Below are 17,024 nucleotides of genomic sequence, written 5' to 3'. Positions count from 1 at the left end.
TGTGTTCAAACAACAAAAAGTTCAGATAAAACATTTTCACTGTCTGAATGAAATATTTTCCCTCTGATTTCACACACCCCTTCTCCTTTCCCAGATTTTTGGATTCAGCCAGGAGGATTAGAAATGGAGGATAGTATACTCAAAAACAATAAACATCTCACATGTTTAGATATCTACCAATTATCTACTGGTACCAGTTCTAATATACACTTGTCCTGCTGAATGAGAATGTTGTGCCTTCGACAACACTGCCATTTTGAATATAAACATATATAAATACTGCTAATGATTTTCTGCTCTTTCTATGCCTTTTTCATGTTTTTTTTTCCAAATTGCTCCCTATTCTTCACCAAACCTTCCATCTTGCAGGTGCCTCTTTATGATCAGTGGGAGGATGTGATAAAAGGGATGAAGGTAGAAGTGTTGAACTCTGATGCTGTCCTTCCCAGTCGTGTGTATTGGATTGCTTCTGTGATTAAGATTGCAGGTGGGTCTTTTGAAGGAAATAGAGAAAAATCAGTAATGCACAAAAGGTTAAGAGAAAGAAAAAATGTAAAAGTAATACAATACTATTATAAAATGAATTATCCAGATAAAAATCCCATGCAATACAATAGAAAGTGAATTATCAAATACATACAATCAAAACATACAAAGTTATAAAACAATATTAAACTTAAGTTCGAAGTTTTCAGTTGAGATTTGAAATCAGTGAAGGAAACAGCAGTTCATAAATGTTCAAGGATGCATTTCCAGGTGTATTGAGCAGTAAATGAAAAACAAAGCCAAGCCAAGAAAGAGAAAACCTTGGACTGTGTGAGGAAATAAAGTTTTGCTAGAACAAAGATCTGGTGAAGTGGCGGGCTGCTATGGAGAAATGCCGGCTGAAAGACAGGAGAAAGCTAGGTTGTATACGCTTTAAACATTAAATCAAGACGTTTTTACTAAATCTTTTAAAAGACAGTCAACCAATGATGAGATATCAAAAGTGATCACCAATTGACAGGAAAATGTTAGATAGAAACTGGGGGATAGGATGAAATAATCAAAGGATATTAATCAAAATGAGAAATGACCAAGATGCTAAATTTGCAGAGGAATGTTAGAAAATACTTCATTTTGGGTAATATTACAAAGAAGAAAAAAGACATGATTTCACTGCAGATTTGATGTGAGGAATAAAAGATAAAGAAGAGTCAGAAATAAAACCAAGATTACATGCTTTCTTCATTACCAGATGAATTCTATGGTCATTTCTCTTCATGGTTGTTTCCATGACCATTTGTTGTATTGTTTTGGTCTGTTGATCTGTGTCCAAAATAACCAGTATAAAATGTGTAGAAATGCTAAATTAGAGAGAAACTGTAACATAGGTGGAGTATGTTCTCCTACCCATGGGGAGATTAATTGCCGTGCTGTGCTGTGTGTCAACCATAAGATTGAGGAAAGCTATTATTAGACCATATTGGGCTGCAGGGCAAAGTACAGTGGGCTGTAAAACAGTTTTCGAAAACTACTGGCAGAAGCCTTGTGATAGTAGGCATGTAATGGCCCAGACCCTGAGATACAGATTCAGAAAGTTGCTTTACTGGACTATAGCTTTCTAACATGAACTATGCCATTTGGAAACATACCATGATACCTTCATAAAATCTACAGCTCCCAGAAACCACTGGGTATACATATTCTGTCTGTGGGATTCTGAGAAAAGCATGGTTACAATGTTTCAAAACTTGATGGTCTGATATTTCTTTTCTTTTTTTTCCTTTTCCTTCAAAATTCAAACATGGAAGGATACAAGGCATTGCTGCGTTATGAAGGATTTGAGAATGATTCCAGCCATGATTTCTGGGTCAACCTGGGCACTGTGGACGTGCACCCTATAGGCTGGTGTGCCATTAATAGTAAAATCTTGGTCCCCCCACAGAGTAAGTATCTTCAGTGTTATCCAAACTTGGAAGAAGTTACTTTTCTGAATTAAAATTCCCAGAATCCCTCTGACAGTATGCCCAGTGGTCATTCTAACCAAGTGATTCTATCAGCTGTAGTCCCTGCAATTAATTATTTCCAATCATAGATCTCACTGAAGTATGGGGCTTTATTTAATTCACAATTGCATCGATTTTTATCTAGTCAAGTCAGATTATATGTATGAGATTCAGTAAGTATAAAATCCTTAATTTTATAGTGTGGAGTAAATTAGACAAATTGGAAATGTTAGTATAAAACATTTAATTTGCAGCCATGCTTTCAAATAAGAGAGTTTACAAAATGATGTTATTTAATCAAGGGACTGGGTTATTGGAGGGGAAGAAGAAATGTGCATAGTTGATGTGAGATTTAAACCATCTTGATCCATCTCAAAACTCAACTCATCACTTGAATTCAAGTCTTTAGCAAAGATTGCTTATTGATGCTTTCTCTGAAGCCACATTTTAATTGCTTGATTTCCATTTCAACAGTTCTCCCCATGAACCTATGAGGAAAGCCCCAAACAGCTTTCTGTTTTCTGTAGGAGTAGCCATACCAATGTGTTATGCAAAACTGGGCCCCACGACACCTTAATTATTAACACATTTGTTATAAATTGAAGGTTTGTGATCTATAGACTACTTCATCAGAGGCATTTAGTATTACCTTGAATCTCACCAACACAATAAAACATGTGGTGTCAAAGACAGAACGCCACCAAATAGAGTAAAACTCAGTTTATTGAGGTTACAAAACTGAAAATGCCCGTAGGAAACAAAGGATTAGGCAAACACTTGACTTCAGTGTGAAAAGTAACAAAAACAGCTCCGTTTGAACTAAAACGGTTCAAAAGGATAAACCGGATTAAACAGGAGTTTAATCCGGATTAAATCAAAAGTGCTTACTTCAGCCTACAATTTTAGCAAACAAAAGAGGATTAACAAAGGTCAGAATGAACACAATAAACTAGCAGCAGATTCCTCTCTGCTACTCAAAAGCTACAGATGAGTAAATCAGGCTGTTTACTCCTCCGTGCAACGAGCGAAATCCGGGTCCAGGCACATCAATCAGGGTAACGGCAGTCAGCAGGGTCTCAATCCGGTCCAAGGTCGAAAGCCAAGTGCAGACGTCTAGAATTCCACAAGTCCCACCGATAGCCACAGAAGGGATAATCCGGGGTCGAAGTCAGTCAGTCCAGCGTCAATCCAGAGTAGGTAATTAATGTCTGTCAAAAAGACGACGGAGGTCCAAGCTATCAAGATTAAACACAAGTTGCACAGAAAAACCCCACACAGTACCTCCCGCCGTCTATGCCCAGTGTCCTTAGTAACTTACGTATCCAGCAACGAATCACACCCGTCTTCAGGAAGTTCCCCAACAAGAGCCCAAGCGTTCGTCCAGATTACCTTGCCCAACGCAATTAGACATTGATCCTAAACCCCATTTTATCCCAGTTCAAACTCATCATCACTGTCAGCTGCCACCCTAATCCCAGGTGCCTCATCATCATCATCCTCATCAGAGCTAAAACACCTTTGACTACGCCCCACAGCATCCCCAGCTGTGGATCCCACTCCATCCCTCCAGCCCATCCATGGGTCTGATCCTGCAACCCGCCAATCGCCTCCCATGCTTTCATTGCCGGTGACACCCAAATCCTCCCTCACACGAGTCCACTCCATGTCATCCTCCTCCGAGCTGACCATTTCTTCCTCCATTCCCTCGGTAAAACCCTCAAAAGAGTCCTCATCTGTTGGTTCTGCAAATAAGTCCCGGAGCCGTTTCCTTTCACGCTCCTCAAAAGAGTCTGACTCTCGAGGAGTCTTACGACCCCGTCTCCTAGTATCGGAGCCAGAAGGCTCAACCATAACATGTGGCATCCTATGATTAACAAATTTATTATAGCATGAGCTAATTTCCAGTTCACTTCATCTGAGGCATGGAATATAATGTTATAGGTGTATGTGTCCGTCTGTAAACGTCTACATAAGCACATGCACACATATCTTTGGAGATTATCTTCCATTTATTTTATGATGTGGCTTGTAGTTCATGAAATCTAGTGCTGTAATCTGTTAGTCTTAAACTCTTGCCACATCATGACATAAAGGCTAGACTTAAAACTGACACAGTTCCCTTCCACACAGCTGTATAAAATCCACATTGAACTGGATTATATGGCAGTGTGGACTCAATTAACCCAGTTCAAATCAGATATTGTGGATGATTTGTCTTGATATTCTGGATTATATGGCTATGTGGAAGAGCCCACATTCATCGTCCATTCAAAGATCAGAGTTAAGGTGTGATGACAACAATTACAGTAGCAATATAATAATAATAATAATAATAATAATAATAATAATAATAATAATAATAATAATCCCCCCCATAGGTGCCACCTTGTCGTGGTGGTGGGGGGGCTTAACTGTTCCAATGATGCTGAGAGCTGTGCTGGCAGTAGTGTAACTACCGGCAGGTCCAACCATGTCCGACCAATAGACATTGACAAAATTACAATCTGCCAACTGCAAAAGGCCACCCTACTGGGATCTGCGCACATCATCCAAACATACATCACACAGTCCTAAACACTTGAGAAGTGTTCGACTTGTGATTTTGTGATACAAAATCCAGCATATCTATCTTGTTTGCTGTGTCATACAATGTCGTTGTGTCAATAATAATAATATCTCCATCATGGGACCCAGAGTGGCTTACAACATCTTAAAATCGTGCAAACAGTCCAAATACATCAATAATAAATATTAACATCATAAAATAAGCAATTTAAAAATCAAACTACAGTACAGTGCTCCCTCGCTAATCTGCCATTCGGGTTCCGCGGATGCGCTGTATCGCGGATTTTTCCATCCAGCCCGCCCTCTGCAGGCACAAAAGGGCCCAGTTTGAGTCACGTGACCCAGCCCGAGCTTCCTCCTCAGCCGCCTGCAGGCAGCGCCAGTAGTCCCTGCCTGCACCTCATCGCCCCAGGAACAACAAGGAAGACAGAACAGTATGTTTAAAGAGGGAAAAGAGGGAGGGAGGGAGGCTATATTTATTGAAATAAATAGAGTGCCGCTATATCGCGGTTTTCCACTTTTCGCGGGCAGGCCTGGAACCTAATCCCCGCGAAAAGTGAGGGGACACTGTATACAGTATATAGTATAAGATATACTATAATTTCTGTGGAGAGAAGAAAGAAACAATGTATCCAAGCTGTAGATCGAGTTTAGACAATGCTGAATCTTTCCTCCAAGGACGCTGTGGTGTTTTTGAAGGTGAAGAGCATGTAGGTGAAGATTATCAGTGAGCAAACTAAGAAACTTCAAGAAGCCTTTTAAATTCACCCATAAAATTGGGGAAGTAGCTCTATTTAAATCTTCACATCAATTTTATGTACTCCTGAAGATATAAAAACATTACTATATTGGCTCTTTTAATGTTTTTCTGGGCAGCAATACATTCCAAGTTCACAAACTGGAGGGAGTACCTCATGAAAAGGCTTGTGGGATCCAGAACCATCCCAGTGGACTTCCATATAAAGGTGAGGAAGAAACCTTCTTTAACACATGTTATTTGGCCCATCCTTTTGAAAATAATTTATCAAGCCTATGTCTGCCTAGAAACTGTGGTGGAGACAGATGTATAGTTAACCTGTTCATGGAAGAAAGGGCCCTTTAAGTATGTCAAATCTTGAGGTTTGGGTATGCCATGTATTATTATGGGGTTCAAGGTATTTGGAAACAGAATGGTGTGAAGTAGTTTGAATTCTCATCTAGATATTAAAACAAGGTATTGGTATAATGTGCTCTAGTTCCAAAGGCTTTTAAATAAAGAACACCCAAGTCCTATTTTAATTCATTGTTTTCATTGCCTTGTCTCAGACGCAGTTCTTTCCTCTGGAAGTGTATATGAGATGTACTATAATTTTTGTGGAGAGAAGACAAAAAGAAGCTCCCCCTGCTGGAATGTTTTGAAAAGCATTTTTTGGCCAAAAGGGATTTTTTTACCTTATCTGTGCCTCTCACTAGTGAGATGGCGGATATAAGGAAGAGCTTGTGCAGGTTTTGTGAGCTTCTGAGTTAAACATGCACTCAGCAGCTCTGTTTCTTTGGAATTGCTGTATCTCCTAGATGTCCATTGTAAAAGGCTGTTCAGCGGTTGCAGGGATGAGGGTAGAAGGGAGCCGGCTGCCTTATGCTCTACTTCTTCATTTTGCTCTCTCCTTTTGACACTTAGAGAAAGGGGATTAGGCAGTAAGTGTCAAGAAGACTTTCCCTTTGTAGACGCTTTAGCCTGCAGGGCCTTGACAATATACTCTGGTTTCTCTTCAAATTGTATAAATCTTTCACTTTGGCTATATTATCCAAAGCTCCAAGATTGATTTAAAATAAATTCCACTACATAAATATGGTTTGCCACTGAATTACAACAGAAGATTTTTTTTAACTTCGTAGATGGAGAGGCACAGAATGCCTTTGTATTTCAATTATTTATTAATAGTTCAAATTTGATGTTGTGCCTAATGTATGAAATAAATTAAACACACAGACGGGTAAGTCCCATTGCAGTCTATGGAGCCTGCTTTTGAATAAGCATAGCTAGGGTGATTTGGCTGAACATTTCTTGTTTTATAATGTATGATATTTTTCTGTAGTTTTAAAAAACAGCGCCAAGTATTTATTTTATGTTACCTCATTGATCCCAAAGTTACCTTTTAAATTTAGTCAGCATTGATCCCACATTCTAGATGGAGGGTACAAAAAAGTAAGTGACTTATTTAAGGCTACCTACTGAGTTTGTACCAGACATGTTATCTGCCGCAGGATATCATGGTATGCAGCTGTAGTATCAAACTGTTTTACCTATTTGCCAAAGATGTAGGACATCAGCCTTAGTGTGGAGTGCTTATGGGGTAAAGAAACTAATGTTGGTTTTGAAGTTTTAACTGGATCATTTTAGTCCCAAGTAAAAAGGACTTCATTGTAAAGTGGTAGGAATACCATATTGGGTCTAGTTCAAGTCCTTATTCAGCTATGGCATAGCAATAGCCTTACAGGATATAGTTTATGTATTGCTGGCTTTGACCAAAATGTACAGTCAGACCAGAGGATATGCATTCCAATATACCATTCAAATAGATGTTTATGGGAGGCCCATAAACAGGATATAGGGTGGTGGCTCTTGTCTGGTATTGTTCTCCAGCAACTGGTATTCAAAGGGATACTTTTTCTACTGCCCAAGGAAATACGTATCTATCACAAATAGAAGCGCAGAACACTTTTAAAGCTATTGAAGGTAGCAGCCAGTGCCACTATTCTTACCTCTGCACTGTGAAAAGAGGTGCTACAATTTTTTCTCTCTTGAACTGTTCAGCTTCAGTGGATGACCTTTGGTTTTAGTATTATGATAGAGTCACATTTCTCCCCATTCACTTTCTAGACAACACAATGTAACTTTTTACATTTCCCCCCTTTATTTGTCTTTTTTCCTAAGCTTAAAAAACCTTCAACATCACAATATCTCTTGTAAGCAAGTTGTTCTTGTCCCTTGATCATTTGGAGTACCCATTCTTTCCAATAGATGACCTTCGGCCAGCCATACTCTGTCATCTCTGTCAACCTCACAAAGTTGTGAGGGCAAAAAGAAGACACACTCTGTTCCCTGCCCTGAGGTTCTTAGAACGCAGGAAATGTTTAAAAAATACCATAAACTATTATACCACTTGATATATCTGAATGCTCTGGACTAGACAAACCAATCAAGAAAAGTGTTAGGAAAAAATCTTATCTGAATTGAGATCCTGCTTGACTTTTGTGGTACCTCTCATTCAAGAATAGATGTAAGGCTGCAATGTGGAAGGAAAAAACATGAAAGTACAGATAGTGATTGATGTACCGAGGGACAGCTGTTTTTACAAAAGGGAACACAGCAGCAATTGTCTTCATCTTTGTTTAGATGACTGAGAACATGAAGTATCCTTTTCGTCAAGGCATGAGAGTGGAAGTAGTAGACAAGGCTCTTGTTTCCCAAACACGTGTGGCTGTAGTGGACAGTGTGATTGGTGGCCGTTTGAGACTCCTTTATGAGGATGGAGACAGTGATGATGATTTCTGGTGCCACATGTGGACTCCCTTAATTCATCCTGTGGGCTGGTCCAAAAGAGTTGGTCATTGCATAAAGAAAACAGGTAAGCATTGGTTTAAGTTTAAAATGTTTTTTGTGTCACCAGCTTATGTGTGTCTTGTGTATTCTCAGCATATGTACACACCTTAGAGGCATCTTTATTGTCTCCTGTTCATTTTCCTGAATTGCCGAATGAACATGTTAATTCCTGGACCTAATTTGCTCCTCCGCGTATACAAGGCTTTTTGCATGTAGACGTTTATTCTGATATCAGTTTTAATGTAATTATTCTCTTCCAAGACATGATACATATCTAAGTAATTTAGAAATCTGTTGCAATTTTTCTGGGTGTGAGAATAAGGAACCAGGCTGATGTATTGTTGTAATCTCAAATTGTTTCATTTATCAAAAATAAAAAGTAACTAGCAAATTCTAGGCCTTATTCATCTTTTTGTTATTGATGATATTGTTTTATACATTTTTGTTCAAAGAAAAGGGTAGTGAGATGGCAAACCACCCTACCTTCCGGAAGGTTTACTGTGATGCTGTCCCATATCTCTTTAGAAAGGTAAGAAAGTATTCGGGTCTTGTATTCATCACTGTCATTGGGTCAGTTTTTGCTTGAAGGAGGGGAAAACTCTGCACCCTTCCCAGAACTATGATTTGTGGACCTATTAAAATTTCTCCTCTTATATGAAACAAGTTGGTAGCTTCCATGGAGTTCATGCTCAAAATAATGGACTCTCTGGAGATGGGATGGAAAAAACTGGGTGAGTTGAATTCAGGTAGAAATCAGGGAAAAGAAAGTAAGGTCTTGATTCAAAAACATGCTTTTTATGTCTGAAAAAAACAATTGTTTATTTAGACTATACTGGAATTTTAAATGACAGTTGATAACTCCTTGTCAAGTAGGTTTAAGACCTATTTTCTTATATTGCAGGTTCAATGAAGAAGAAATACAAAATAAAAACTCTTTACTGTGTTTATTTTACTTACTTTTGCAACATCCAGTGATGTGGGTCGCTGTACTTTTATACAGCAGCTAATGAAGGAGAAACTACAGCTAACCCAGTAAAACCATAGATGGAAAAAATATAAATTTAGAGCTCCTGGGTCTTAGAGTTGACATTCAAGCTTCTCACCTTTTAAAAAAAACAACACATATATCTCTTAATTTATTTTAGGTGCGTTCTGTTTACCCAGAGGGTAGTTGGTTTGAAGTGGGCATGAAACTGGAAGCCATTGACCCTTTGAATCTGGGCAACATCTGTGTAGCTACTATTCACAAGGTATGCTGGTCTGAGAAAAGAGAGAGCAGTTAAAGCCAAGCACAGTAATACAAACTTTCTCCTTACATACCAGATGCTCTTACCATAGTTTGCCTTCTGAAGTATTGGTGTGTAAGTTGTGGGTTTACAGCCGGAACTGTTACAAAAACATAACAGGAGTCCTGCTGTGAGATTTTTTAGGTTCCTTCTCTAAATAATCATGTTCAATTCTGCCACTTTTAAGGGTCTCAGTATGAGATGGCTTTGAGCGCCTTGGTGGATGACCTCCGCAGAGAGCTTGACAGGGGAAGTGTGGTCCTGATGGTTCTCTTGGACATCTCAGCAGCTTTTGATACCTTTGACCATAGTATCTTCTGGGGCGGTTTTCCAGAACGGGCCTTGGGAGCACTGCTTTGCAGTGGCTCCACTCCTTCCTGGATGATCACACCCAGTCGGTGAAGCTGAGTGATGCCTGCTCGGATCCCTGGCCTTTGACCTGTGGGGTCCTGCAAGGTTCTATTCTATCCCCCATGCCCTTCAACATCTACATGAAACCGCTGGGTAAGGTCATCTGGAGTTTTGGAATTTGGTGCCATCTCTATGCAGATGACACTCAACTCTACTACTCTTTTCCACCAAATTCCAAGGAAGCGCCCCAGGTCCTGGAGCAGTGCCTGGCTGCTGTGATGGGCTGGATGAGGGCTAACAAGCTGAAGCTTAATCATGACAAGACAGAGGTTATCCAAGTCAGTCGTTTGGCAGATTGGGGTATGTGCTTGATGGCGTTACACACTCCCCCTGAAGACACAGATCCATAGTCTGGGGGTCCTCCTGGACTCAGCGCTAATGCTTGATGCTCAGATGTCGACTGTGGCCGGGAAGGCTTTTGCACAGCTAAAACTTGTACACCAGCTGCGACCGTACCTCAAGAAGTCTGACATCAAGATTAGACTACTGCAATGCACTCTATGTGGGGCTGCCTTTGAAGATGGCCCAGAATATGCAATTGGTGCAAAGGTCGGCAGCCAGGTTGTTAACAGGAGCTAGTTACAGGGAGTGTACCACGCCTCTCCTGAAGCAGCTCCACTGGCTACCAATAAATTTACGGGCCCAATTCAGAATGCAGTTCATGACCTACAAAGCCCTAAACGGTTCAGGTCCTTCTTACCTTCATGATTGTATATCTCCCTACAAACCGGCATGGGCTCTAAGATCTGCTGAAGAGACCCACCTCTCACTCTCGACACCATCTCAAGTGCGGTTGGTGAGGATGAGGGATAGCAACTTCTCAGTGGTGGCTTATCCCTTCTCGGGAACTCCCCAAGGCCACATTCCGTAAAGATTTGAAAACATGGATGTTTCAATGTGCTTTTGAATAAATCAGCTTTCACTATCACTGTACAGTCCTAATTTGCTCTCGTTCAGTTTCCAGCACTTTATCCTGCTCCTGGTCCCATTACCCGTGTTTGTAAAAGTCTTCACTTCCCACGGAATTTGAATAGTCCAACTTTTGTCCTGTAATGATGATGTTGTGTGATTCATTTTAAGATGTTTTAATTATTTTGTTCTGTTATGCAATTTAAGCCACCCCAAGTCCCTTCCGGGAGATGAAGGTGGGTTATAAGAAATAAATTGTTGTTGTTGTTGTTGTTTTTATGAGTTTGTATGAAATTTTGTTTTTTTCTGCGAAAGAAAAGCAAGAAAAATTCTTCGATAGAGAAATGGGAGTGGAAAGAGTATCAAGATTAGGCTCTTCTACACTGCCATATAAATGCAAAATATCTGCTTTGAACTAGATTATATGGTAGTTAGACTCATATAATCCTGTTCAAATCAGATAATCTGGATTATATGGCAGTGTAGAAGGGACCTTAGGCACCTAACCCGATCCACCTCCATTAGTCCATCTTTCTTCTCTGGTGACATTATTTGGTAGAGTGGCCTTCAGGGTGAATGATTTGAGCATGAGCTCTCTTTTTTTCCTATTTTCAGATTCTTTTAGATGGTTACCTCATGATTGGTATTGATGGTGTGGCTTCAAGAGATGGTTCAGATTGGTTTTGCTACCATGCTTCCTTGCATTCCATTTTCCCTGCTGGCTTCTGCATGAAGAACAATATTGAGCTGACCTTCCCAAAAGGTGAGATCGGAGGACCCTTTCACACAGCCATATAACCCAGAATATCAAGGCAGAAAATCCCATAATATCTGCTTTGAACTGCATTATTGTGTCCATACTACCATATATTCCAGTTCAAAGCCAAAAATGTGGGATTTATTCAGCTGTGTGGAAGGGCCAGAGCCTGAAAGCAACAACTTACACAGTTAACATGTTAGATCCAAAAGGAACACATTACAAATACAATTTCTTTTTACCTGGAATAGTGAGGCTCACCAACATTCCTTTACCTTGCAAGAAGATCATAGACTATACCTGTTACTCATTGCAACCCCTTAACCCCACATATCTCTTTTTAAAAAAAGATCCATACTTCATGGGAAATGAATGGCCTTTTGGTATGGTGGGGTAATTTCTGGGAGCACAATCACTATTGTACAGAGGCTCTGTACTGCCGTAAGCTCTACAGTGATGTACTCCCAAGATTTTCCCAGAGCATTTTTTGCCACACAAAAATAGGCCATAGAAGTCTTTAATTTTTCTTTAAAGGAAGAACAAATAATGTTCCCTCCTGTAGTCTCCTGTTTTTAACACTGTATCCTGCTTGTTGATTTTAATGATTGTTTTTATTGATGTTGATGTTTTTTTTTTAACTGGGATAATTGTTTTATTGCTTTGTTACTGTTATTTGTTTGTTTTATCGGGCCTGGCCCCATGTAAGCCGCCCCGAGTCCCTTCGGGGAGATGGGGCAGGGTATAAAAATAAAATTATTATTATTATTATTATTATTATTATTATTATTATTATTATTCCCAGTAGTTTTTCTGGTGGTCTTGATTTGGGGATGGGAATGGTTCTACTGCTCTCCCTCCTATCTTGTTCCAGTAACATCCCAACTTCATACTTCAGGTTATGATGCCAACACTTTTGACTGGGAAAGTTATCTACAAGATACCAGTTCAGAAGCTGCACCAGCACGTCTGTTTAACATGGTAAGTAGTATCCCACAGTGGATCAAGGTAATAACAGATGCATCAGCATGCCTCCAAACCAGGGGCTGTGCTATTGAGTACCATATAGCTCCATATGAAGTGCCGTTTTGTCCGGTTTTGATACACATACATTTTGGGAGTAATGTAAACAATTCTGGTTCCCCTGACACAGACTTGAAGGTACAGGAAATGTCAATAAAAGCAATAAAGGAACTGGAACACTTCGCCTCAATACTGGTTTCCACTTTAGAACTTTTCAAACTATTTAGAAATGTAAAATTTTACACAGCATAATTGAGAACAAAAGTATGAACAATATTTTAAAAAGAGAATGGAACTAATACATTAGAGATTCCACTTAAACATTAAGAATAACCTCCTGGTAGTAAGAACTATTTGACAGTTGAATATGCTGTCTTGGAGTGTGGTGGAATCTCCTTTTCTGGAGGTTTTTAAATACTGAATAGCCATTTGTCAGAAGTGCTTTGTGCATTCCTGCATGGCAGGGGGTTGGACTGGATGGCCTTTAAGGTCTCTTCCAACTCTAGCTTGTACTTAGTTGGTTTATGTTGTTTTGTGTCCTGCTGTCAAAACATGTGTTAATGAAAGGAATCAGGTGTAAAATCTGTCCTTCATTTTATGCTTTTCATCCAAAATGGAATTTAACAATGCATTGAATTTTAGAAAAATATTTAAACACAAAACAATTTACATAGTAAAATACATTCATATTTAATTTCTAAGTACAAGATGAGTCATATTTTGTACTTAGAACTACAGTATTATTTGAAAAGAATAGGAAAGAATGCCTTATATAGTCAAACCTCTTTATTGCCTTACAGTGGTAATTTTTAATTATAGTGCTATAGTGTGTGTTGTTTTGTTTTGTGTTAGTATTTTAATCTGTCTTTCTCTTATTGGAAACCTCAAAAACAGTAAATGTTTTAACTATTTTATTATATGTAATTCCTTTTTAACTTTTGTAAGATAATCATTTTGATGGTATCTTGTAGGTTGTCTTGAATCTAAGCCTGAAATAAATAAATAATAAACTATTAGAAAAGATGTTTTAGAATTTGAATGCCTAAGAATTTTGGTTTTCATTTGGAGGTATTCAATTGTATATTTTGTGTGTGTTTGTTTGCATAAACCTAGCTTTGGATTTATTCCATTCCTCCTAGGATTGCCCAAGTCATGGCTTCAAGGTGGGCTTCAAATTGGAAGCTGTAGACTTGATGGAGCCCAGACTGATTTGTGTGGCTACAGTGAAGCGCGTGGTCCATCGGCTCCTCAGAATCCATTTTGATGGATGGGACAGTGAATACGACCAGTGGGTTGATTGTGAGTCCCCTGATATCTATCCTGTGGGTTGGTGTGAACTGATAGGCTTCCAGCTGCAGCCACCAGTGGCTCCAGGTAAGAGAATGGACCTTTTATTCTAGCGTAATACGATCGTCAGTTTGCATTATCCATCACAAGATCTTTCTTTTCTTGTGCATGAGAAACTCCAGAACATAGTAGTGCCAGAGCCTAGTGAGCAGCTACAGTGGAAGTGAAATGTTCTGGGAAAGGTTTTCTGCAAAGATAGGTTTTGCCCATTTTTATGGCTTTCCTTATCATGGCTCCAGTAATTGCAAAGAGGATAAGCCAGACATGGTCAAACTTTGGCCCTCTAGGTGTTTTGGACTTCAGTTCCCACGATTCCTATACCGACTGTTGGGAATTGTAGGAGTTGAAGGCCAAAACACCTGGAAGGCTGAAGTTTGCCCATGCCTGAGATGAGCATTAGTGTTATTCTTCCTTTAGTGCCACTTTCTAGTGTTACTTGTCTCTACTGTCAGCAAAGATTAGTGCTTCTGAATCTTAATTTTGTCTTAGATCTCAGTGCTGTCTACGTATCTAGATACCACTTGCCTGAATGGTTTGCTTTCTAGAATGAAACACTAAAGGCAATACAATATCTGATATCCTGAGCTTCTTTGGGCTATATGTGGGTATGTTTAAATTTAAACAAACTTCCTAGCCATCATATTTGTGAAAACATACTTTAAAAAGTGCAGGTGGTATATCTGCATTCTGTTTCCTGACATGAACTAGGAATATATGTGGTAGTGATGGAAATTATTTATTGAATCTTCTATTGGAAAGTGCAGCTGATTACAGACACCCAATCTACTTACTTTTGAATATGCTGGGTTTTTGGATGCATTCCTTAATGCCTTTAAGGCTGTGCAAATATATCAGGCAAATATACAACAGGAGAAAATACTGGAAATAGGATGACCATGAAGGCCTGAATGAAAGGACTGTCAGTCCCTCCCCTTTGAGCTTCCTCCTTTTTCACATAATATGCTCCTGGCAAGCTGCAGTTGAAACTAATCACAATTGTTTTTACCTAGAAACTTTATCTTGCAATGTCTTTATAGTGAGTTTTTACTTTGTGTAAATACAGTCTCTTTTCTATCCCTTGTAGTAGAGCCCATGTCCCCTGTGCCAGCCAAAGAGGTCCCAAAGAGAAGACGAAAGCCATTTGGAAAGAAACGTAAGTAGGGTTTGGCCCAGCTTTGTATCCACGAGACCTCATTGTGTTGTGAAACTTGATTTGAACAAAGAGTGGCTAGCAAAATCTCTGGCTTAACAAATGGTAAGATTAACACCAAATCTGTGTAATTCTGAGTATAGAGGATGATGGCAAAAATGATGTGCATGGAATTTGTAATGAAAGCTTTGTTGGATCTTTAGGGTGCTCCAGGATGACGCCTAATAACATACTGTTATCAGGGCTGTTTCCTTCCGGTTTGTTTACACTGGCATATAATCCTAGGATGTTCTAAATGTCATATCTTCATTCAATTTCTTTGTGACTATACCTGTATTATACTGTAAAGCAATTTTGTTGGGAAGCTGGTGCCTATTGCCCCCCTTCCCCCCCCCCCCCCCAACATGTCACCATGTAAGCAGGACATGCCTGTATGGTGGAGAAGGGAACCTTTTTTGCTTCTTCAATCCATTGGCCATTTTGCTTGGGAACTGGGGATGTTTGCCTCCCTCCCCAGATGTTCAATTCCTAGAAGTTTTGTGGAGCCGGTTAAGATTCTCAAGTGTTGTTCCCGAGATTCTTTTCTCTTCTCTGATGTTCCCGAGGTTTTCTTCTCTTGCTGTAATTAGTCTCTTCTGTTGTAACCTGGAGCTGCTGTCTACCCATGCATCATAGCAGAAAACAAACACATTGGGATCAGCTTAACTTAGAGCCACTTTTCCTACTCCCTACTTTTCTGCTTAGAGGACTTTAAAAAACAGAAGAGCACTCAGTGATATGATATCTACTTTCAGAAACCTACTGTACTTTCCGGTATAGCCCAATCACAGTCTTGTGATCTCAGCAAGAACCAGGCAAATACAGTGATACCTTGATTTAAGAATGTAATTTGTTCCATGCCTGTGTTCTAAAGTAAAAACATTCTTCTCTCAAAGCAAACTTCTCTATTGAAATTATATTAATCCATTCCGGCCTCCTAAAAACCACCCCAATTTTTTGTTATATGTTTTTAAATAAGAAAATGTACTTTATAAATAAATCTCTCTCTCTATATATATATATATATCTATATATATAAAAGGATAAAGTTGTTTGCACAGTGACTATAACAACAAAACTAAACGTCCCAGAAATACAAAACTTAGCAACACAACGCAAAAGCCTTGCCTCCTGGTTATAACAACACAACCACACCACAAAACCACAATCCGGACCAACAAAACTCACAACAACGCATCATGACTATAACAACACAACTAAACGCCCAAGAAATACAAAACTTGGCACACAACTAAACGCCCCAGAAATACAAAACTTGACAACACAATGCAAAAGCCTTGCCTCCCGGTTATAACAACACAACCACACCACAAAACCACAATCCGGACCAACAAAACTCACAACAACGCATCATGACTATAACAACACAACTAAACGCCCAAGAAATACAAAACTTGGCACACAACTAAACGCCCCAGAAATACAAAACTTGACAACACAATGCAAAAGCCTTGCCTCCCGGTTGTAACAACACAACCACACCACAAAACCACAATCCAGACCCACAAAACTCACAACAATGCATTGTGACTATAACAACACAACTAAACCGGGTGGCCATCTGTCTGAGGGGTTTGGGTGGGGTCTTCCTCCATGACAAAAAGAAAGAAAGGGGTTGGACTGGATGCAAACTACAAATCCCAGCACCCCATGGCATGGAGTCCATGCATTTCAATTAGAGGCCTCTTCCTTCTCCCTTTCCCCGCCATCCAACCCATTGACCCAGTTCCATGGCTCCGCAGGTACGGATAGAACGAAGGAAGGAGGGAGGGAAGGGAAGCGAAGGAATGCCAAGGACAAGACCCCTCCCACTCTGCCCAGAAGGCCAAGAGCAAAAGGGAGAGAAAGACCATTGTTCCGGTTAAATTTACCCTCCTTTCTGACCAGTGTGTTCTTATCAGAGAGCTCAGGATCGGAGCAGAGAAAGGGAACAGCATAGGAATAA

The 17,024-nt window shown here is 39.6% G+C and overlaps 1 protein-coding gene across 5 annotated transcripts in view; it reads left to right on the top strand.

The window, feature by feature from the left end:
• The window catches only part of l3mbtl2 (L3MBTL histone methyl-lysine binding protein 2), a 41,711-nt gene that overhangs the window by 15,798 nt on the left and 8,889 nt on the right, over nucleotides 1–17,024 (top strand). For all 5 annotated transcript variants that reach the window (XM_062982902.1, XM_062982901.1, XM_062982900.1 and 2 more), the window contains 10 exons: nucleotides 370–487; nucleotides 1,794–1,928; nucleotides 5,430–5,518; nucleotides 7,933–8,164; nucleotides 8,592–8,668; nucleotides 9,285–9,389; nucleotides 11,361–11,508; nucleotides 12,398–12,480; nucleotides 13,662–13,896; nucleotides 14,954–15,022. In XM_062982902.1, coding sequence (XP_062838972.1) covers nucleotides 370–487; nucleotides 1,794–1,928; nucleotides 5,430–5,518; nucleotides 7,933–8,164; nucleotides 8,592–8,668; nucleotides 9,285–9,389; nucleotides 11,361–11,508; nucleotides 12,398–12,480; nucleotides 13,662–13,896; nucleotides 14,954–15,022 — 1,291 coding nt within the window. The remainder of the gene's footprint in view (nucleotides 1–369; nucleotides 488–1,793; nucleotides 1,929–5,429; nucleotides 5,519–7,932; nucleotides 8,165–8,591; nucleotides 8,669–9,284; nucleotides 9,390–11,360; nucleotides 11,509–12,397; nucleotides 12,481–13,661; nucleotides 13,897–14,953; nucleotides 15,023–17,024) is intronic.

This window comes from Anolis carolinensis, chromosome 5 (genome assembly GCF_035594765.1).
Source record: "Anolis carolinensis isolate JA03-04 chromosome 5, rAnoCar3.1.pri, whole genome shotgun sequence".
Lineage (NCBI taxonomy): Eukaryota > Metazoa > Chordata > Lepidosauria > Squamata > Dactyloidae > Anolis > Anolis carolinensis.
The sequence above is the reverse complement of the archived record's forward strand: the minus strand, read 5'-3'. Positions and strand labels throughout refer to the sequence as shown.